Below are 22563 nucleotides of genomic sequence, written 5' to 3'. Positions count from 1 at the left end.
GCCCCCGCCAGGGGCTGCTGGGGGTCGGCAGACCCAGGGCCCAGCGGGCTCTGGGAAGGTCAGAACACGAAGTCCAGCTCTTCTCCTAACTCCGTCCCCGCACCTGCCCAGGGCCTGCCCAGGGGGCTCGCTGGAGGTTTAAGAGCTTAGTCCTTGGGCGGAGCCACGGAGGAGGAGCCGAGATGGGGGCTTGGGGGCATGACGGGCTTTGGGGAGGCGGGGTGAAGACTGGAGTTCTCTGGGCTCGAGTTTCCAAAAAGGAACTTCACCTGGAGCATGGAGAGGGCCTGAAGTGGGGAGCCACAGCTCTGGGACTCAGAATCAGGACGGGGTCGGTCCACCTGGGTGAAGGCACCTCGTTCACGCGAATCACCTGCTCTGCGGGCCGCTGCGGGTGGCAGGTGCCGGGGGCTCCTTGGCGCACACAAGCTCCTTCGGGGGCTTCTTTCCTCGAGGTGGAGGCCTGGCTCGGGCCCCGAGGGGCTTCCGTTGTCATGTCCTGGGGGGCGGGGCCTGGGTGTGAAATTGGGGGCTACCCCCTGTGGCATAGGTCAGCATTTGCCCCTTTACCCCGTGGTCCTGCAGGTACCCAGTCTGAGAACCAAGGGGTGGGTGTCCACGATGGAGCCCTCGGTATCTGCTGGCCACAGAGGCCACTCCCCTTTGAACCGTGGGCAAGGCGGCCATGCCTGGCCACCCCCAACTCTGCTGAAATGCAAGTAAGATGCAAGAAGCAACATCGTTCTCGGCCACGTGGCCGGCTTGCCCACGGGGATGTGTGGGTTTTCCACGTGTTCTGGAAAGACTCAGAGGTCAAAACCCAGCCTGCTCTCACGCTGCCATGGAGAAGGGGTCACCCCAGTCTCCTCCAGACCCGCTGGCCCTTGAGGATGAGCGTGCAGGTGTTACAGAGCCCCCACCTGGCCCTCCAAGCCCTCAGCTGCTGTCGTCCAAAGTCCTCCTGGTACCCGGGGTGGTATGTTATCTGGATGGCCATGGGGCTCCAATATGGGGGAGAGGGCGTGACTGTACCCCTCTCCCTCAATTTTGCTCAGCCCTGGGCCAGATCTTAGCCCCAGTTGAGAAGCCCTGCCCTGTGAGCCTCTGGTTCTCGGGCGTGTTGGAGGGACAGGGCGGAGAGCTGAAAAGCTCTGGGGTAGGGCAGAAGGCTGATGTCCAGCGGGCGGCCATCCGGTGTGGGCATTGGGACAGGCCTCAGAATGGCCGCTGCCTTGGCCTGTCCATGCCCGCCAGGCCACGCTCCTTCAGAAGCCAGCCGTGAGCCTCCTCACGCCCAAGGGGCTGCCAGTTCCCCCCGGACCTGAGCTGGCATTTGCCCCTCTGGGGGCTGAGACCCATTGGAGGAAAGAGAAAGGGCCGGCGAGTTGGGGGGCGGCGGGGAGAAGGGGCGCGGGCCGCAGGAGGGCGGGGTGGGGAGGCGGAGGACGGGGCGCTCTTGCTCCTCTCGTAATGAGGAAGTTCCCTGCGGCTGGTTTCCTCTCCCCCGCTGAGTCTGAAACAGGAAGTCCGTCAGTGAGCCGGTGGCAGCAGCCGGGCCCACAGACAGGAGACCGACAGCAGTGGCCCTCACTGCAGGGCCCTCAGCTCCCCTCGGTGGCGTGTGGTCCTGGGGGTGGCCGCCGGTCGGGCCCGGGGAAGCCCACGCTCGCCATGGTCCCCTGCTGGAACCATGGCAACATCACCCGCTCCAAGGCCGAGGAGCTGCTCTCCAGGACGGGCAAGGACGGGAGCTTCCTCGTGCGCGCCAGCGAGTCCATCTCCCGGGCCTACGCGCTCTGCGTGCTGTGAGTACGGCGCGCCCCCTGCCCTCCACGCCCCCGCCCCGGGCCTGGCCTCTCCCGCCCGCCCGGACACCCGGGATGCGAGGCCGCACTCAGAGAGGGGGAGCCAGTTCGGGCGTAGCCGAGGGCCCAGCACCAAGACGGGGGCTTCTGTGTCGCGGACACAGGGACCGGCTTGCCCGCCGCCCAGGATGGTGGGTGGGCGCAGCCGAGGCCCGCTGTGGGCCTGCTGGCCTCGGAGCTCAGGCTTTGCAGTGCTCGAGCTCTCCGGCATCACCCTGAGGCCTGGGCACACACCCCAGCAGGCCAGGAGTTGTGGCACCAGGGTGTCCTTGGCGTCCAGGGGCCAGGAGAAGCGGTCGGGGCTCTTTGAGGCGGGCGGGAGCTCAGGGCTCCATGATGGCGGGTGTGTAGAGGGCAGCTTGGTCACTCGGGTGTTGGTGAGAGATGCCCAGTGTGGATATCCTCATGGAAGGGCCGGCGTGGCAGGCGGGGACCCCTCCCGTGCCTGGGCTTCGGGGCCCTGGAGGGAGCCGTAGTCGGAGGAGCCACCGACATGGGGTGGGTTCACTCAAGAAAGGACTTTCAGTTCACCCAGAAGTGGCGTTCGGGGCCTTGTGAGCAGAGGAAGTCACCGTCGCGGCCTCTCTTCTCCCTGCTTCGGCGTTCGGCGGCGTCCCCACCCACCGGGCGGCTCTGCCCCCAGCTCCCCCGCTCCCCGGCACGAGCCGTGTTGAGTGTGCCGCTTGCCCCAACAACTGAGGAACCGGCCACTTACCGGAGGCTCCTTTTTTAAAACATCCTTCTTGGCCCACGTCTAAAGGAGGCCTCCTACCCCGCAGCATCCAGCCCAGGCCTCGGGCAGGGGCAGGGCCCGGTGCGGGAAGGGAATGTTGGCCGGCACCTCTCGAGGGTGGCCCCGGGTTTGCGGGAAGGTCCCTCTGAGCCGGCAGGGCCCTGCCCCTCTGCAGCAGGAGTGAAAGTGGGTCACGGAACACAGACCTCTGCTGAGCACCGAGTCTAAGCGTTTGGCCGTGTGTCACCCCTGGGGTTCTCACGGCAACCTGACGTGCAGGTCTGGTTATCACTCCCCTTTGCGGATGAGGAAACTGAGGCCCGGACAGGTTAAACGAGGGACGATAATTGAATCCAAGGCCATCCGCTCCCAGAGGCTGCCCCCAGACAACCAGACTCCTGCCGCCCCTCCCCTGCCTCTGTCAAGCCGGGTGGGGAGATAGGCTCCGGGGGACAGCAAGAGCCCCAGAGTGTTGACAAGGGCCAGCTGGCTCGCGGCTGGCCCTCCGCCCTGAGCTCTGACTGCGTCACGAGGCCCCGCCTGTCAAGGCCAGCTACCTGCAGCCCCCACCCTCACACTCGGGGGAAGGGACTCAGGCCGGGGCTTCTCCACAGGCAGTGCCCCCGTGGGGACGTGACCACAGGGCCTTGGAATCGGTCAGGAGATTCTGACCCACTGGGCCCATGCGGGTTCCTCTCCCGCCCAGAGGGACCTTGTCTGAGGCTGGTTGCATGCCGTCCTCCTGGGGAGAGGCCAGGCCTCCTGCTTGCTAACCTGCGTGGTGGCCCTTTGACCGGGCACTGTGCCTGTGTTCAGGCTATAAGTGTGGAATGAGGGTCCCTTCGACTCCCAACTGGGAGCATCAGGACCAGCCAGAGCCAGAGCTGGGACCAGAGGCCTTGGGGACCTCTAGTCCAACGGCCTCTGACTTTGCGGGTGAGCAGACGGAGCTCTGAGAGTTCGGGGCTTTTGTCCAGGCTGCCTGCTGGCTGGCAGCAAATGGGGATCCAGGTGCTGTTTCCCGAATGCATTTTTCCATCTTTCCTTACACTGCCCCCCACCCCTGTGCTGAGTTACAGACCTGTCGCAGATTTGCGGGGGAGGGACGTGCACCTTCGGGAGGGGCTCCTGGTGCCCAGAGATGTGCACCTCCTTCCGACCCCGGCCCTGGACCCCTCGTGAGTCTCCCGTCCCCAAGGCACCGGACGCCAGCGCTTGGACCCCCCCTTAGCCAGACCCAGGCCGGGGCTCCCCTCTCTCTTTGGCTCCGTGGGACAGGCCACCCTTCCTGCCACCACAGACCACCAAGCGTCCCCCAAACCTGGCAGACTGCCTCCTGTTGCTTCCCTGCATTTTGCCATTTAAGGAGATTTGAAAACTAAAAAAAGAGTGACAACTGCCACCTTCCAACAGCTCGTTTCATGAGAGAAAGCATCCTTTAACACCAAAGAGGCAGAAAAAACATGCTCCTAAAAAAAAGAAAGAGAGAGAGAGAGAGAGAGAGAGAGAGAGAGAAGAAAGAAAGAAAGAAAGAAAGAAAGAAAGAAAGAAAGAAAGAAAGAAAGAAAGAAAGAAAGAAAGAAAAAAGAAAAGAAAGCCAGCCAGTCCTTTAAATCGAATAGATTCGACTTCCTGACAAACACACTCCACCGTCCTCAATCGCCTCTGTTCCCTATGGACCGGCGAGAGCCTCGCCCCGTGCCACCCTGGTCCGTGGCCTGGTGCTGGGGACCCCGCCGGGGTGAAGAGCAGCTGGGCGCTCCTCGACATCGGAAGTGACGGCCCGCCCCTCCCTGCCGTCTCTCTGCGAGTCAGCGAGAGTGCAGGGACCCCGTGTGGTGTGGCTTGGGGACGGGGCCTGTCAACAAGCCTGCTCTGAGAGCCGGGACCGCAGAAGGAAGCCACGCAGGAAGCCTCGCCTCCCGCCCTAGAAACCTCCCCGTGGAACGGACCTCGTGGCCCAGGGGCGCCCACACCTCATCCTGCCTGGGCCCCAGCCGCGGACTTAGGCAGGTGTGTTTGGAGCTTCGGGAACTGAATGTGGCTTTCTTGGCAGTAGTGGCCTTTGTTCTCAGGAAAGAGGACAGGATTTGACTATTTAAATGGAACCGGGGAGGGGGGCCGCGGGGGAAACCGAAGGACAAGCTCGCGACTCAGTGCTGCCCACACGATTCACGCCAGGCCCAGCAAACCCTTATTTCCTCTCAGGGGGTCGTTCCTACCACCTGACGCTGGGCGAAAAGGCTCAGCTTCCTCCTCAGCAGCTCAGAAAGCCTTGCTCTAGGGGCCCCTGGAGGCCTGTCTCTTAGGGCACAGAGAGCTGCAGGGGGAAGACCCCGGGGTGCTGACCTCACGGTTTGGGTCCCGCTCCGCCGTCTATGGCAGGGGCTGAAGAACACAGGGGACGGTGAGCTCGTCCAGGTGGGGCCTATGTCATGCTCACCTGCCCCGCCCGACGCCACCGGCAGAGTCGGCCCCGCCCTGGGGCGTGCTCGGGGCACCTCGCAGCGGGACGCTGGGTGCATCTTGGACGGAGGATGCTGAGGGGCCCTCGAGAGCTCTCTCGTGCCCGCCTCTCCTGCAGGGCTGCACTTCCGCGCAGGGGCCGGCACACCTGCCAGGTGCACTATGCTGCAGAGGAGAGAGATGCCTTTGGGGATGGGGATCCAGCAAGGCGAGGGGTACGGGTGAGCCAGGGGCAGCCTCCCCTTGCCCGGACTACACAGGCAGAACCAGAACAATAGCCCAGTGCTATTGGGGGTATAACCTGTCCTCTCGGTAAGAACATCCTCAGCCCCAAGAGAGCCTGCCGTGACTGGGTCCATCGCCCCCCCTTTGACACGGAGCTGCCTGCTGGGGCGACGTTCCCAGCAAACCACACCGGAGGCAGTCGGCTCCCCTTCTGACGGAGCAGCAGGCGCGAGCTGCCCTTGGCTCGGAGCCCAGGGCTGGTCCAGGCGGCTGTGGCGGGGGGCGGTCCTGGTTCCCCTCGGCGCCCAGCCTTCCGTGAGCTGCCGGGAGTCTCGTTCCTGGGGACGGCGTGCCAGGCAGCCTGGACTCGGCCACCTTATCGGCACGGCCAGAAAGATGGAGAAGTACGAGTAGGACATGCAGTCACCAAAGCTCCCTCAGGGCAGGCATTCTGCTTGCTGAGGTAACTAAAAATGGGACAGGCCACCGGAGGCAGGGGAGGCCCCAGGCCCTGCTTTGCCAGCACAGGGTGGCTGCCGACCCGCTCCGCCTGCAGATAACAGCGAGAGACTTAGAAAGGGTGTGCTCCGTGCCAGGCCCCGCTCCGGGCTCCTGATTGCACCACCTCCCCGTCTGCGGCGGCTCTGGGAGGAAGTGCTGTTAGGATTCCCGCTTCCCAGATGAGGAAACAGAGGCTCGGGGTGCTTGGGTACCGTGCCACGTTTACAGGACTAGTAAGTGGCAGAGTCGGGACTCGAACCTGTGCCAAGGGAGAAGGAGCGGGGGGGCCAGCAAGCCTGGGTGTGCGTGGGGTCGCAGGAGGCCTGGAGAGGAGGCCCCTGGGGAGGGGGCCCCAGAGAGGAGCTTGAGAGGGCAGAAAGGTCCAGGCGAGGTGCAAAGCCACTTCCTGTGGTGCGGATGGGCGTGGCATCACCCTCTTTCCTCCAATCCCCTTGTGAAGTTTCAGAAAAGTCGACACCCCTCTGATTACTTCGGTGCAAAGGCAGAGAAAAGCGCCGTCTTTCTCGTGTGGTTGTGGCGGAAAGTGGGGGTGCTGTGGCTCACACAGGCCGTAGGCAGAGCTGGGGCCCTCGGCTCCCGAAGCCTGGTTTGTGTGAGCGGTTGTCGGAGGGCAGCTCTCGCCAGGGGCGGGGCCAGAGGCCCCCGAAGGCCTGCGAGGTGGCCGGGCAGCGTATCTTCTCTGTGGAGTCACTCAGAACGGGCGTCGCACAGTCGCGTGTCTTGCGGTGTTCTGGGCTCAGGCCCCGCACTCTGGAGCAGACCTCCATCCAGGCCAGGCTCTGGCTTTGGTGTTCTTCCAAGCCTGCCTACCTGACAGGTCAAACTCACCTGTGCACAGACATCCGCGCTTCTCCCGTGAACGGTCCCGTCTTCTGGAGCGCGAGCCCAAGCACGGTGGCGAGATGTGGTCCCTCCAGCCGGGCCTCCTCTCTCTGCCCTAGCGGGGGCAGTGAGGTCCATTCTCCCTCCCTCAGTCATTCCATGGGCTGCAGTCCCAGGGGCAAGCCCTCTGCGGTCGCCGAGGTCCGATGTCAGTTCTGGCACGTGCAAGACGCTAACCCCAGCCTCCTCACTGGTGAAACGCCCTTCGTCGGGTTAATCGTTTTAATGAGGTCTGAGAACTCACACCCCTTAAAGATCACCCGTGGCAGGGAGATGTATGAGGGGGAACTAATGAAGAGGGCGTCCCACGGGGGGCGTGAGTCCTGGGGGCTCGGCGCGCGAGCGGGTGCAGGGGACGTGAAGCGGAGCCGGCTGAGAGAATCAGGGGCGGCGGTGATGGGGCGGGGCTCCGTCCTCCTGCGCGTGGCTCTCGAGCCTCCCGCGGCCCCCGGGCAAGGCTTCCCCAGTCTTTGTCCAGCTGGGGGGGGGGCTCCAAAGAGGTCACGGTAAACCAGCCTGCAAAGGGAAAACAAAACTCCACGTAATACTGCAAAACCAAAACAAAAACAATCAAAACCAACAGCGACCGAAGCACCCCGGCACAGCTCGCCATTCCGCGGCGTTCGTTTAGGACCCTCAGAGTGTCGCGTGGCCGTCGCCGCCACCTAATCCCAGAACGTTGTCGTCGTCTCCTCCCGACACCCTGTGCCCATTAGTCGCCCCCATCCCCGCCCCCCGCCCCCAGTCTACGTCCTGCCCCTAACCACGCGCCTGCTCCAGGTGTTTCGTAGAAATGGAACCACGTGCCCGGCTCCCTTCACCCAGCGTAACGCTCTCGGGGTCCGTCCACCTCGTCGCGTGACTCGTTCCTTTTTATGGCTGAACGACAGCCCGTCGCGTGGCTGTGGCACCCTTTATTTGCCCGTTTATCCGCCGATGGGCGTTTGGGGTGGGTTGTTTGTTCGTTCGTTTGTTTGTTTGTTCGTTCGTTCGTTTGTTGGCTATCGCGGCTGATGCTGCTGTCAACCTTCGCGCTCGGCTTCCTGCCCGGGCGTAGGTTTTCCGCGGTCCGAGTCGCTGTGCCACCTCGCGCTCCCCGTGGCGGCGTACGGGGGGCTCGCGTGTTCCCTCGTCCTCGCCCGCACTCGCCGTCGTGTTTTTGATCGTCCCCGTCCTAGTGGGCGTGAGGCGGCATCTCAGCGTCACCTCGGCCGGCATTTCCCTCATGGCTGACGACACCGAGCATCTTCCCCTGCGCTGCTCGGCCGTTCGCACGTCTTCCCGGACGAAACGCCTTTTCCGACCCTTCGTCCGTGTTTCGAGAATGGGGCTATTTGTCTTTCCGTCGTTGCCACTGGGTTATTGCGAGGCTCAAATGGGAGAGTGCGGGCAGCAGGCATCACGCAAGGCCAGCACGTGGCCTGCACCCGCCGAGCTCCGGCCGGTGCTTCTCACGAGCCGCGGAGAGAGCAGCGGCCTCTCGGAAGCAGGGGGCGGGTAGGGCCCGTCTGCAAAGACGATCCCACAGGAGAGAGAGGCCAGCAGAGGCAGCGCGTCGCCTCTGGGACTTCCTGGAGGCCTGAAGGAGCCTCGGGGAGACACTGAGCTGTCAAGCGGGGCTTCCTCAGAGGAAGTCCTCAAAGAGGTGAGGCAGGAAGAGGGCTTCGGTGACGCAGGAGTGGCCGGTGGCTGCCGGGGCCGTGGCCGAGGGGCGAGAGGAGGTCTGGGCTCGGATGCCAGGAAGAACCCCCGAACGAAACCGGGTCGAACGAAGGCGCTGTCAAGACGAAACGGAGGCCACCTGAAGCGTGTGACCAGTCCCAGCCTCGGAGGAAGACACAGAGGACTGAAGTCCAGAGGCTCCGAGGAAGGCAGAAGGGGCGCCGCTGGGGATGAGGCAGGCGTCAGCGCTGATGGCCCAGCAGGCCCGGCCGTGGGCGGGGGGCAGAGCAAGCATGGCCCCCACCCCCCACCCCCCAGCCAGATCCTCCCCACCCGGCCCTGCTCATTTCACACTGCTTTGTCCCACTCAGTAGAAAAACTTTGTGTGCATACGCACCCGGACCCGAACAGTTTGGGTTCAGTTACTCATAACTAACACCAGACAGGGCTGTCCCCAAGGGATCGGCTGGTCCAGGCCCCTCACTTCCGGGCAGGAACCCGCCCCCCCTAGAAAGGAGAGGCTTGCTGTGTCCATCCCAGATGTCAGAGCAGTGTGGAAACAAATCTTCCGGGAAACAGCGCAGCTGTCCTCGCAGAGATTTTAATGTGTACAGTATTAAGTATAATTCACAAAGATCACAGAGTATAATGAAGGAAAATAATCACCTGTCACTGAGGGATTAACATAAATACTGTTAATTCATTGATGTATCATTCTGGCTCTCTCTCTATACACACACACACACACACACACACACACATATATATAATCTTTCTAATATATATACCTATAACCATATAATTTTAGCATGCATTTTCCTACCACAGTGGCATTTTTCCATTTAGTTACAATTTCTTCCCAAGTATCATATTTAATGGATGCACAAAGTTCTATTACCTGAGGAACCATAGTTTGTGAAATGTCAGGCACTGACGTTATCAACAGTGTTTTGTTACCGTAAGTGCGGCGAAGCTGAAGGTCTTTATGCAGAAATGAGACATTTCTGGTATAGATTCCCAGGGGTAGAATTACTAGATCAAAGGACGGGAACATTTTTAAGGCTCTTGACATAGAATGACAAATCGCTTTCCAGAAATTTTGTTTCAATTTATGATCCCCAGAGAGTGCCTGATTTTGAATAGTTTCATTAAAAAAAGAAAAAATTATGATGTTGCAAGGTAAAAGTGGTCACTTTCTGTTCGACTTGATTTGCATTTCTTGATGGCAGTCACGGTAAATCTGTCTGATAGGATTATTGTCCTTCATAATCTGTCTTTCATGAATGATCTTTTTCATCCTCTTTGCTATTTTTCATTTGAAGCTGTAGTTTTTGTTATTTATTTGCATAAATTCCTTCTGTAGCAGTTGTGGCAGGTATTTGCACTGTGGTTTGCCTTTAAACTTTGTGACTATTTTTGACATCCAGAGATGTACATTTTCATAAAGCCCGTCGATCTCTTCCCTTTGTGATGCTTTTCCCTTTGCGTTTCAATGAGCGGTGTCCCGCTGCACACAGCAATCGATGCCGATGCCGTTTCTCCCTGTGGGAGGCTGGAGGATTAGGACAGAGTGTTTGGAGCTCAACGGACTCAGGCTAAGGGTGACTCTGCTGTCCAAGCTCCGGCAGGTCATCTAACTCCACGGGGCCTCAGTTTCCTCGTCTGAAAACCAGGACTGAGAATACCTATATAGTTGTTAGGTGGATTGAATGAAAAGTGTATATCACGTGCTAAGCACAGGATTTGGCAAAAACAGAAGGAGAGATTATATAGGTTTTTTGTTTTTGTTTTACATTGAACACAATCTCTCTGAAATTAATTTAACGAATGATGTAAGACAAAGATATATGTGTATTTTTCTCAAGTAACCATCTTTCTCGAAACCTCTTACTGGATAATTCATTTCTTTTCCTTTTGTGACTCCTCTTTTACCACGTATTAAATCTTATATGTCTCTTTCTGGCCCGTTTACTCTGGTCCACGTACATCTGTCTGCCTTTCTTACACCAATATCACACCTAGTGCATTACCACAATTTCATAAACTGTTTTACTTTAGGATTTTCATATCTATTCTTTTCACATATTCTTCCAAGTGAACCCGATAATAATTTTGTCCAGTTGGAAAAATACTATTGGGACTTCGATTGGAATTACACCGAGTCCATAATATAACTATGAACTGGACCTTTTACTAGTATTCACTCTTAACAATACAGATAGCTATCTCTGTTATCTTAAATTTTACAGTTCAGTTCATACAGATCCTGCATATTTCCTGTTACGCTCGCTTCTGGTTATTTTACGGTTTGCTGCTGTTACCTCGTCTCCCGCAGTTATCCATTCGTGGTAACTGACGACCTCCAGGGAAGTTACGAATTTTATAGATGGCCTTCTAATCGGTTGCTTTATTCACTTCATTATTTCGGATTCTTTGTCGTTTGCTTCTCTTTCATTTTCTTGGTAAACAGTAATTATATACAAATGATGACCGTTTTGTGGTCTACTTTCCAAATTCTTATAACTCTTATTCAGATTTCGTAACTTATTACCTCGGCCGGTATTTCTAAAATACTACAGTGGAGGATACAGGGAAGAGAATGTATCTCCCTCGGGCAGAAGGACTATGAGGATCAAACGTGATACTCCCTGGGAAGGACATGAAGGCGATGGGCCTAGGAATGGTGATGGAGCCTGGGGCCAGCAGCCATCAGAAGCCGTCTCCACTCCTGGACCTGAAGAGGCAGGGGACAGGGCTGGGTCACCAGGCCATCTGTTTTGAGCTGTGTTCTGCAGTGGAAGAACTCAGTCACTGCTGACCTGCACTAGGCAGGATGGGGTCAGGGGAACAAATACCTTCACCCCATCCGCTGATCGCTCTGCCCACGCCTCCCCTGGGCCCAGCCTGGGCGAAGCGGCCCAGGGACAGCCCCCGGGGCACAGAGCGGGTAGGGCAGGGGGGCGAGTGGGTCTAGTTGGGGGACGAGGGGAAGGGAGAAGGAGAATGTCAAGCTCACTTGCATTTTTTTTGCGTCCTTTGTCAGAGGGCCGTCCATTTAATTTCCCACTTTTCAAGTAATGTGCTCTTAGATTTATTTACCGGTTCTGCTTTTTTGTGTTTATATTTAAAAACGTTTGTGCTTTCAGGGGCCCCCGTTGTATGTATAACAGGGCGGGGCTCTGCCTTCCGTTTTCCTCTCTTTTAAATGCCTGTTCCTTTCTCGGGTTTGTTTTCTCTGACTTTCTCCAGGATGGAAGCTGTTCCCTGGCCCTCGTGTTTCCTGCTGCTTCTAGAAATGCAGGTGTTTTGCTTCTGATCAGTTTTCCTTGTCTCGTTGCTCAGTTTTCACAATTGATTTTCTCAGTTTCAGAGATGCAATTGTTGCTTCAATCTTACTGGTTCGCAAATCAGATTTCTCCTCCAGAATGTCTTTTTCTTTCTTTTTTCTTTTGCAGTGATGTTATGGAGTGTAGAGGTAACACCTTCGAGTCCTTAGGAAAACTGTGCCCCTTCCTTTGGGTAGTGATGTTTTCATAGGTCTGGTGATTTTCTTTTTTTTTTTTTTTCTGACAAGGAACTGTCAGGAAAAAATGGAATCAGATTCTTTTTGGAGAGCAGGGCGGGTTTCTGCCCAAATCCTCGTCCTAAACAAACAAACAAAAGACTAGCAGGAATGGGGGTGTGAGCCCCCTGATCTAAGATCCAGGTGATGGGGATGAGTGCTGAGGGGGTGCAGTGCATGGATAGGTGGGCTTCCTTCCGGGGTCTTGTGCAAGGAACGGCCCGTTGAAGCCCAGGCTGCCGGGGCAGGGTGCTCAGCACCTGGCCTACGGCACGCGGGCTGCCTCACCTGGCCACCCGGCGCCTCCTCCGGCTTTTTCTCTTCTGAACTAATGGCTACGTTTAATTCATCCATTCTCCTACTCCCCCTGGCAAGACTCTTCGGGATGTGCCAGGGAACGGCGAGCATCCCTGGTTCCTGGGGCCGACACGTGTTTTCTGCTTCCGTGTTGGTGCGAGTGGCTTCATTCGAATACAGAGTTTCCAGCCCTTGCTGTCCTACCTCGTCTTGCCCAGAAGTCTGCAAAACTTCAGCGAGAAGAAAAGACAAAACAGCACAAATAACATTAGAAATTAGAAACGATGCCTAGCGAGTTACTAAGGGGCTGAAAACAATTACGGGAGCATGCTCAGCCAGTCGGCAGAGTGAGGCAGACAGGAATGAGGTTCTTGAATTTTGGAGAGTGATCTCTCTCTCTTCCCCTCTCTCTCTCTCTCTCTCTCTCTCTCTCTCTCTCTCTCTCTCTCTCTCTCTTCCTCCCTCCCCCATCCCCCCTCCGCTTGCCATAGTAAAGGATGCCACCGGGGATGCTTGTCCGTGTTTATTTGGCTAGGAGTAGTCATACAGAACTAACTTTTTTGCTGAGGTATAATCGACATGTAATATATCAGCTTTAGGCGTGAGACATAATGGTTCGATCCTCGTCTGTATTGTGAAATGATCGCCACACCCGTCACCACACGTGATTTTTTTTTTTTCTTCTGATGAGAACCGTTAAGATCTACCCTCTTAGCAACTCTCAGACGCGCGGAGCGGCCTTATTAGCCACCGTCGCCCCGCCGCACCTTACATCCTGTGACTGACATGACATTTATCTGAGAATAAATGGAACGCCACAGCGTTTCTTCCTCCGTCCACGCGTTCGTCTTCCTGCCTCGGCGCCGAACCGTGCCCGGGCCAACCGAGGGACGCGCCGGCTCGGGGGGCAGCACCTTCCCGCTGTTTCTCGCCCTCTTCGCGTGCAGAGGGTGGGCGTCTGTTTCCCCCAGCGGCTGTCCGGTGTCGCGTGGGGCGTGTGCACTCGGCCCCGCTTCACTTGAGAAGGGCACACGCCCGTCTGGTTGCAGAAGGACGCACCGTGGGGCCAACGCCACCCCGGCCCGGGGTCAGCAGTGGGACCCTCGCCAGCACAGTGGCGCCGTAAGCGCCAGGCGGTCGGGGCCAGGAGGAGTGGCTGAGGGCCGGAGCCGGTGCCCTCGGTCGCTACTAATCGCCACAGAAGGCCGGGCAAGGGCCGCGTGGGCAGCGACGAGTGAGCCGTCTGCATCGCAGTCCGTCGGAGATGGTTCAGTCGTGGGATCTTCACGCGCAACGTTTTGCGTGTGAGCGCGTGTGTGCGCGGCTGTGTGCACGTGTGTGTGTATGTTGCGTATCCGAATCGCACACGCCCGCGTACGTACCTGCGTGCATCCTGCGTGTGAGCGGGTGTGTACAGGTGTGCCTACCTCCGCTCCCCGCAGAGCCCCTGTGCCCGTGGCATGCACGCTGGAACCACTGCTCTCCCGTGGGTTGTGGGCGACGGGGGTGGCGAAGCGCCCCATGTTCCCTAGCGACAGCCCCAGGGTCTGCATGTCTGCCCCGCAGACGCTGAGACGTCCCTGCCTAGGGACGAAGTGTCCTCTCTTCCTCTTGCACTGGCATTTGAATTCTGATCTATTTAAGTAATATGGAGCTGTTTTTTTTGTTTCAGCGTTTCTTAGAATATCTTTGAAAAAGCCATAAAGGGCCTTCCTGTTCTGTAGGGCTGTCTCTGCCCCTCTCCCTGTGACTCTGGGTTCTTTCTGTCTGTCTGTAAGCTGCTGTGCTGGCCCTGCTCAACCTCGTCGGCAAATTAGCTGCCCTCAGCCAAATAAGAGACTGTTGGGGCCCTGCCCTCATTTGCATATCTGCTGGAGAAGTGTCACCAGAATTAGCAGAGAAAAGATAAGAGCTCAGCAGGGTTCCAGCTATCCTCTGCCGCCTCTGCACACCGGCTGGAGGCTGGAGAAACTGAGCCTGGGGGCGTCAGGTTAAGATTGTGGGGTGGGTCTCTATTTCCTGGGACCTCGCTGGGAGGCGAGGTGGCCTGGACTGGAGGTTCACCCTTGCCATCTCTGAGAGAAGCCAATTGTGTCACTTCAGGGTCTGGAGACAGGACAGGGCGTGGCACCGTGGGAATCAAAGAGATGAGCGGAAGAGAGAAGAATAAGCTTTCCTGCGAGACTCGAAGAGGCGTGTGGAAGTGAAATTTCCCACAACAGTCTCCGAAACGTTCGATGTTTTTTTTTAAAATAAAAAAAAAAAGCCCTCAAGGATTGTAAAACCGACCACACAAAATGGTCACACTTCTGCACCGCTTAAAAAAAAAAACAAACCAAAAACCTCCCAAAGTTCAAAAACCCTGTTCAAAATAAATAATTCCAACTTATATTGTCGTATCCGTCAGTCTTAGAAACAAGTAAGCATAAGATTAAAAAAAGAAAAGAAAAGGGAGCCGAAGACGTGAAAAAGGAATTCACGGAAAAAGAAATACAAACGGAGAAGCATGAGAACAAGCTCAACCTTTCTCGCAAGGAGAGACAGATGAAAGCAAACCATGGTGTTCCTTTCGCCTCTCAGATTTGCGAAGATTAAAACGTCTGATAGCAGCTGCTTGGCAGGGCGTGGGGAAGCAGGCACGTTCATATCCGGTTCGTAGAAGAAAAAAGTAACACAGTCGCACTGGAAGGCAATTGTTAGTCTCTATCAAAATACAAAGTTCCTGTGTAACTTCAGCCCAGTCGTTCTGCTAGACACTGATCCACGTTCAATAATACACGTGGTTAGTGTGTTTCTAGGCGCTGCTCTAAACGCTTTTCCTACAGAAATTCGCTTAGTCTGTCCTACAAGGGCTCCGATGTTGTGTTACGATTGTCTGCATTTTACCAGTGAGGCACTAACACTGTGAGCTCACCAACATTCGCAAGCTGTGGGAAGAGAGATGTTCGCTGCAGCATCATTTACCATGGTGCAGTGTGAACAATAACTACCTGTCCATCATCCCGATTTAGTCAAAACGGTGACTGTATAACCACGTGGGGGAACATGACTTGGGAAGACCTCTCACGTATTTCCTTGGTGAAAAAAGCACGTATCTGAACAGCACATGTAGTATGACATTATGTGCACGTTTAGAAGTTCTAGAACGATGTACAAAGAGGAGCAGTAAATTCTAGAAGTAGGACTCATGGGACTGGGGGAAGGACACATTTATTTTTCATTTTATATCTTCCTCTATGGTCTTAAAACTCTCTAGCTAGCATAATTTTAAAATCTAGTTAAACTAAAACATACAAATGCTCAGCAAAGTGCCAGGGACCCAAGGAGGAGCTGAGTAAGTGAGATGTTTGTGATAAAGCATTCGTCGTCTTGGTCACCGAAACAGACCCAGGACGCTGTGGCGGGAGGGCAGCCACTGCCTAGGGGCTCGGCAAGGGTGGGGTGGCTTTCAGGTCCCCGAGAATTCCAAGTGGAGGAAATAGGGGAGATTAGAGGGCTAAGAGAACCAACCAGCAGTTTTAGCAAAAAGCGCAGACCCGCCCAGCACTCTCGAACTCCTTAGGATGGACTTGCGTGGTTTGTCTGCTGCCACCAGGCTCTCTGCCGGGGCGGGGGGAGGGGGCGTCACTAGCCAGGCCACCCCTCCAATGTGCACCTCTCCCAAGGTGCTCAGACCTGGCAGCCCCTGTCCTCTCAGAGGTTTAGGGAAGTACAAAGTTAGCCCCCTCCTCCTCGCATTGGGGACCCCAAAACGGAAGGAAAGTGGAGCTTCTAGAAGGAGGGGGACACGCAGGGTCCCTAGCTCTCCCTGCCGGAAGCAGCCCAGAGGCGCTCTCGCCGGCTGCTGGGGGAAACCCAGGTCTCTGGCAGGGTGGAGGCTGGCCTTTGGGAGGATGAACCCATGTGGCAAAGGCTTCAGGGGAAGAAGCCATGGGGAGTGAGGGGGGCTCAGCAGGAGGGGGCACTGCACCCAGAGCTTTGGCAGCGCGGCCCCTCTCGGTGGCTGCACACCCCTTCGGCACGTCCCCACCTCGGGCCGCCGCCTTGCTCAACCCCATTGCCGTCTTACCGCTGTGTGAAACACCTCCCCCTCCCATCTCTGTTCTTTTGGCCAACATGACAGCCCGGAGGCTGTGAAGCCCGTCAGCTGGTGGCCTCCTTCAGGTCAGACCACAGGGCTGTCAGGCGTCCATGTGAATCACACCCGCAAAACCCCGCCGGCCTTTTCCTGAACGAAGCTCCTTTGTGCCGATGGGGTGGGGGAGGGCACCACGCTGTGGCCCAGTCCGGCCTCTCTTGATGTCCGGCCCGACGTCCACCTCAGAACCGTTAGCCCCTCCGTTCAGAGACTTCATGCGCAGACTCCTCAAGCTCTGAGAGGAATTCTTGTCCTCTCAGTTACTGGAAAAAAATGGTCCCGCCTGGGCCCTCATGTTGTCTTTGGTCTGTTTCAGGTATCGGAATTGCGTGTACACGTACAGGATTCTGCCCAATGAAGACGATAAGTTCACCGTGCAGGTAAGCCCTCTACAAACCTAGAGCTCTGATCCTGCCGCGGCCTGTATCGGCAGAGAAAGGGTGAAAAGAGGAAACGTGTAGAAAGAAGCAGGTGTCCCAGGCAGCCTAGACAGGGCGGCCCGGCTGAGCCTGTCTTTCTCCTGGCAGTCCACAGTGGGGACGGCTTAGCAGGTAAACTGTGACCCTACAAAGCGACGTGATGGGCAGGCGTGACAGACAATCCTCGTGTTCACGGGCGTGAAAGGGAACCGATGGGGAGAGAGATGCCCAGAGACGGGGGGAAGTGACCGAGGCTCCGTGATGGCTTGGTTCGAGGCGCTCAAATGCGTGAGAGTCAGGGGACCGGGGAAGACGGGGGCTTGCGGGAGAGCAGACGGCATCTTCTGGGCTAGAAGTTTACTTAATAGATGAGCACAAAACAGAGCCTTTCCACGTGCAGAGATCCGTTCCGTCCACGGCCGGTGCTCACGGCCGCAGACTGCACTCAGTCCCAACGTGCGAAACCTGCCGCTGAGTGCTGAGGAAAAACCAGCGTGCGCTAGTCCCGGTCTGGGAAGGCCCCCTGACTCGCAGTCGGTGTGACGAACAGCCCGGGCTTTGTGTGACCTCGGTGCTTGATGACTTAGTGACCTGCAGGCCAGGGGCGCTGTTCTTATCTGATGGCATTAAAAGAGCGTTGGGGGCGGGGTGCGTGGGCAGAGCGAAGGCGGGGACGCCAGAGGCGTCTTCGGCAGGGCCAGAGTGACAGACCGTTCTCTGGACTGCGGTGAGAGGTGCCGACGAGCCGAGGTCACCCGCGTGGCAAGGAGAGCTGCCGGGACAGACGAGGACGGGGACACCCCGTCATGGAGGAGCGTTGCCGGGGTCCCCGGGGCTCAGCTGAAGAGAGAGCAGGAGTGCGGAGGGCCGGGGGGTGGGGGCGATGTCTGGCCCAGGGCGCAGTGGCGGAAGCCGCACCCCGGGGCAGGACGACAGGCACTCGTCACTGCAGGCGTGACAACGCGTCAGACAGAGACCCTGCGCAGAGCAGAATGCCTCCGGGGAGATGGGGAGACCAGTCGAGGGAGTCAAAGGGATCGCTTCCCGGAGCCACTTGGGACGGGGCAGGGAGACCGTGAGAGGTGCGCGTCGGCCGAGACGGGTGGTCACAAGGCTGTCGTCTCCGGGGCCTCTTGGGCCCGGGCTCTCTGCGGCAGGGTTTCTGTGGGAGCCATAAACTTGGGCTCAAGTGGACTCGCTCCGCCTGAAGGAGCGTTTCTCCGAGAGTCGCCCCAACGCACGAACCTACGTCATTGTCTAACGAGTACCCGTTTGAACGGTTTTAGCCAGTCTGGGCCACCCCGTGTCTCGGGCGGGTCGTCAGGAACAAAGGTTGGCACAGCTGGTGTGAGACCGACTCTCCAAGCACTCGGCGCCTGCTCGTCATTAAAACGATCATCTCTCCCGTGGGCTCCTCACCTGTCAGGGACGTGGCCGCCCGTGGAAGGCCAGCGTGGGCTGGCGGGGCCTCGATGACCTCCACGGTTTCTTCCAAGCCTAAGACTGCACACACGTTCCTGGCTGGGCTGGCATTCTTTATAGGTGCTTTGCTGAAATGAGTCTCAACTCTCAAGTTAAAAGTTGGTCAGCGCGTTTGATCTTTTTTTCCCCTTGTGGTTTCTTCTGCTCCTTCAAAGTGGAGCCATACTCTACGTATGACTAGGCCTCCAGCTGGAGAAGACGTGACTGTGGCTTCTGGTGCAGTTCATGCCCATGGCCCGTGAACGCATGGCGTGCGTCTACTGTCTGTCTGTCCCCCTCACGTCACGCCCTTGCTGCTGTGGCGTCTTGCCTTCCCCTGACTCGCCGCCAGTCCTGCGGCGGCTTCAGAACCAGGGGCCTTCGTCGGGTTTGGGGGGTCGTGAAGAACAGAGGCTCGCCTTGGCTGATGCGTGGAAGGGGTGGGCCTTTGTGGAGATGCATGGGACAAGGGCGAAGGAGGCCGGGGGCCTGGGCCCACGAGGGCTGGGGGCCCTGCACCCAGGTGCTACCTGCCGCCACTCCGCCCTTCTGTGTGGCTCTGCCCTTCTCCCACGAACAGGCTCACTTCTCAGTTCCCTGTCCCAAGAGGGAATCCGGCTGGCTCAGCCACCAACGGCTTTCTCTGTGTGGGCCGCTCTGGGGCCACCGGTCTGTATAAATCAGCCGCCTTGGAGCAGGTGCTGCCTGCCACCAGGAGGTGGGGGGAGGGTTGTGGGGACAGAGTGTGGTTACCTGAGGCCCACACTCAGCCAGGGTGATGGGCAGGCAGGTTTCGTAGAAGAGCCGGGCACATCTGCTCCTGACCCCAGCCCTCGGCCTGTGACCTCCTTTGTGGCCCACACCAGGTAACCAGGTTACAGGGAGCTGTGGGGACTAGGTAGCCCGAGGAAGGTGCCACCCCTCAGATATGCCTTCCTATAAAAAGACGCCACTTTACTAAAACACCTGGAGGAGGCATCTGCCGGGAGCCTGTCGGAGCAGGCGCACAGCGAGACGGGGCTTCGGCAGCTGTCGGCCACTGCTTATTTTAACTCGAGTTCCTCTTTTCGTGTTCAGGCAAAGCCTCATACTGTTTTCTGAGCTTAGCCGCAGTTTCTAAATAACACATTTCTTACACCTGACTCTGTTTAGCGCCATCAGAATACGAGGCCCCCAAAATAAGAATCCGGCCTGCGACGCGGCCACGCAGAGCGGTGAAGGAGCCAGTGGCCCGTGCATGTCGGTCACCTCACCTCTTCTCTCCGGGCCTTCTGCCTTTCTGTAGGAGCCAAAGAGCCACCGCCTCGTCCTGCTTTACAGAGCGACCTGGTGAAGTTGGTCCGGGCCTCGGGGCCTGGGACGGCCGCGTGGCCAGTGACGGCCTCGTTTTGGTGAGGAAGAGGAGGGACCCCGACACTCGGGGACTTTCACTCCACCTTATGAGAAATCCGAGAAGGGAGCGGCGGGCGTAAACCGTAACTCGATTAAATCCCTGTGTTTTAAGTATGAACATGGCTGAGACCTGCAGAAGTGGGAGCCCCGGCTGAGGCTTCTTTCTTTGACCCCCCAAAGAATGTCCAAACCGGGCTGGGCGTCGGGTGCCCTGGGGAAGGACAGACTCTGCCCCCGGAGGACAGGGAGGCAAGGCCATGATGGTGAGGGGCCTTGGGTGAGGATGGAGCTGCCGGGAAGTGAAAGTCACACGCAGTGCCTCTCGGGGCAGGTGCGAAACACGCAGCCCAGCGGGTAGGCAGCGTGGGGCGGTTGCTGTCTTCATCCTCGGGAACATCAGCTAAAACAATCGCTCTGCCGACCAGCGTAAGTCAGATCTGCTTCACGCCCAAGTGAGGGAAGAAAGGGAACATGGAGGGAAACGAGGTGAGCAGAGAGGAAGAAAGACTATGGGGAGAGAGGAGGAAAGAAAAGAGAGAAAAAAAGAGAAAGGGGAAAAAAAGATTGGAGAGAGGAAGACAAGGAGAGGAGTAGAGGCGGGTGAGGGCCAGGGGCGGCTTTGACGGAAGACAAGATGGAAATAGGTCTGGGGCAAGGAGATGGCAGAGAAGGCGGTATTCTAGAAGGTTCTAGCCAGTGCCTCGAAGTGGCAGGGAGAGAGGCAGATTGTGTAGCCATAAGGCTCCCTCTGCTCTGCTCCTTGGGCTGTGGCTTTCGGTCATTGTCACCTCAGTAGCCCGGGGAATTGTTAAGCAGTTGTCCTGCAGCCGCTCTGACCCTCAGGCCCCGAGAATCTTCTGGCCTGGAGCCGAGCCGCTGGCCCTGGGGGTGGGCGGCGCTCTGGGGGCTGTGTGAGGGAGGGAAGCAGGTGGGCTCAGCCCCTCAGGCCTGATTCCTGTGGGAGAGCCTGCTCCGAGGTGCTCGTCCTGGGCAAGCTGTTAGGGTCCCATCTCCCTGGGACATCAGGATAAGTTTGAGGCAGGACGAGCAGTCCTGACGGGCCAGCTTGAGTGTTAGTGAGGGGAGGCTTGTCACCTAACTGGCTGCTCAAAACCCAACGCCACAGTCACAGTACATGGGGCCCTTTGGGCAATGGGGCCCTGGAGGAAACGAGGCTCCACTCCTACCACCCCTTGCTCCTCTGACATCCTTCCCACCGAGAATAAAGCAGAAAATAAAAACCATCCCCAGACCCCAGCGGCGTCCGTATTGGCCATGAACTTCCTGTCTTTGCTCTCATGGTCGAGGTCGCAGCCAGGATGCTGACTGCTTAGGTCAAGACGAGAACGGGCTCGCGTTTCGATGCAAGTTTAGGAGGAGAGATTCGAAACTCTCTGCCTCACAGACGCGTTCGGTGTTCTTTCCCGGCTCAGAGGGCTGCGTGAGACGCTCAGGACTCGGTTCCTGGTGCCCGAGGCTGGCAGGCGCGCTGCTCTGGGTGGTGCGGCCCCTAAAGAGAGAGAGCGAGAGAGAGAGAGAGAGAGAGAAACAAAACGACTTCCTAAAAGCCGTCCGGGCGGGCAAACGGTCCGGCCATTGTCACTAAGCCCAGGAAGAGGGTGGCAGCTGTTGTTCTGGGCAGCCAGCGGGCGACGTCCGGATTCCGCCGGAGCCCTCGGGTGAAGGATGTGGCTCGAGCACACACTTCCTGACGTTGCACAAGCGGGGGCAGAAAGGGAACAGCGACAGAGGCCACGCGGGGCCAGGGCCCGCCGAGAGCAGCGGGGCTGGCGGGGGCCCTCCGCCGCCAGGCAGCCCCCCTGGGCCGCCCACGCAGCCTCCCAGAAGCCCACATTCCAGCGTCGTTTCGTTATTGACCTGCTGCTGTAGACCAAGGTCGGGTCCGTTTTCCAGGCTTCCAAATGTCTCGAAACACCTTCCAGGGGCCTTCACGTTCGAAAGGGGGTGTGACGGAGATAACATTCCTGGGGAGCGAGTGTCCGCTCCGAATTCTACAGAGGAGTCGTTCCACCGCCTTGAGAAATTCAGCGACACAAATAGACCCACATGCAGAGTCCACGCCGGTACGGACGCCTTTGTTTTTTTAATTCGCTCTGAAGCTGGTGGGCATTCTTTCTCCACCCCATCATTCTCCTTTCATTCACAGCTCCCAGAATGCATTCAGCCTGTTCGCTTTGCAAACTCGGGTCTTTCTTAGGCTCGGAGGACGTTCCGTCCATTCGGTCTTGTCAAGTGTGTTTTTACTCCGGGTCTTCTGGTTTCCCTTGTCATCTCTCCCTCCAAAATGATTGCCTTCCCTCCCCTCCCCTCCCCGTGGCCCTTTCGTCTCTGCTTTTTGTGGTCTCGGCCCCGCATCCGCCTTGTCCCAGAACGCGGCCCATCTCCTGTTTGTCGCGCACGGCGGAGCGTGCCCAGGGCCACACCGGCTGTGGTGGGCGGGTGTAGGCCCGGGACCAGGATGCAGATGTCGCCGATGAGATGCGAGGGGACGTGTGCTGGGGGCTTCTGGTAAAGGTGTATTTGTCTTGGAAAGAGATGCGAGGATGGAATGGTCCTCTCGCTGGTCCCCGTGGAAGGTGTCGTACGGTGTCATCTTGCCACCCGGAGGGCAGGTGCAAGGTGCATATGCCGAGGGCAGAGGAGAAAAATGAAACGAAGCCGGGACCTCGATCGATGCCTCTGAGCGAACCGGACAGAATTAGCCAGGCTGGGCACCGCCCTGTCTCCGGACTTCCTGTGTTTTGAGATCATGGAGATCCTTTTTGTTCACGTAGGTAGGGTTTTCTGCGACCCGCGGCTAAAAGCATCCCAACGAGCGAAGGTTTGGGCTCTCCTAAGGGAATGCCAAAGCAGAAAACGGAAGTCTTGATTCGAACCTCGAGTCTCGCGGCACCCAAAGCCCCTAGGCCACGGTCTGA

At 57.8% G+C, this 22563-nt stretch overlaps 1 protein-coding gene across 1 annotated transcript in view; it reads left to right on the top strand.

The window, feature by feature from the left end:
- The first annotated feature begins 1522 nt into the window (after positions 1 to 1522).
- INPP5D (inositol polyphosphate-5-phosphatase D) overlaps positions 1523 to 22563 on the top strand; it is a 111199-nt gene continuing 90158 nt past the window's right edge. The window contains exons 1-2 of the mRNA XM_016134731.2: positions 1523 to 1805; positions 16669 to 16732. Of these exons, the coding sequence (XP_015990217.2) occupies positions 1672 to 1805; positions 16669 to 16732 (198 nt within the window). The 5' untranslated portion in view covers positions 1523 to 1671. The remainder of the gene's footprint in view (positions 1806 to 16668; positions 16733 to 22563) is intronic.

This window comes from Rousettus aegyptiacus, unplaced genomic scaffold (assembly GCF_014176215.1).
Source record: "Rousettus aegyptiacus isolate mRouAeg1 unplaced genomic scaffold, mRouAeg1.p scaffold_m13_p_2, whole genome shotgun sequence".
Lineage (NCBI taxonomy): Eukaryota > Metazoa > Chordata > Mammalia > Chiroptera > Pteropodidae > Rousettus > Rousettus aegyptiacus.
Note: the sequence above shows the minus strand (reverse complement) of the source record. Positions and strands in the feature narration are given on the sequence as shown.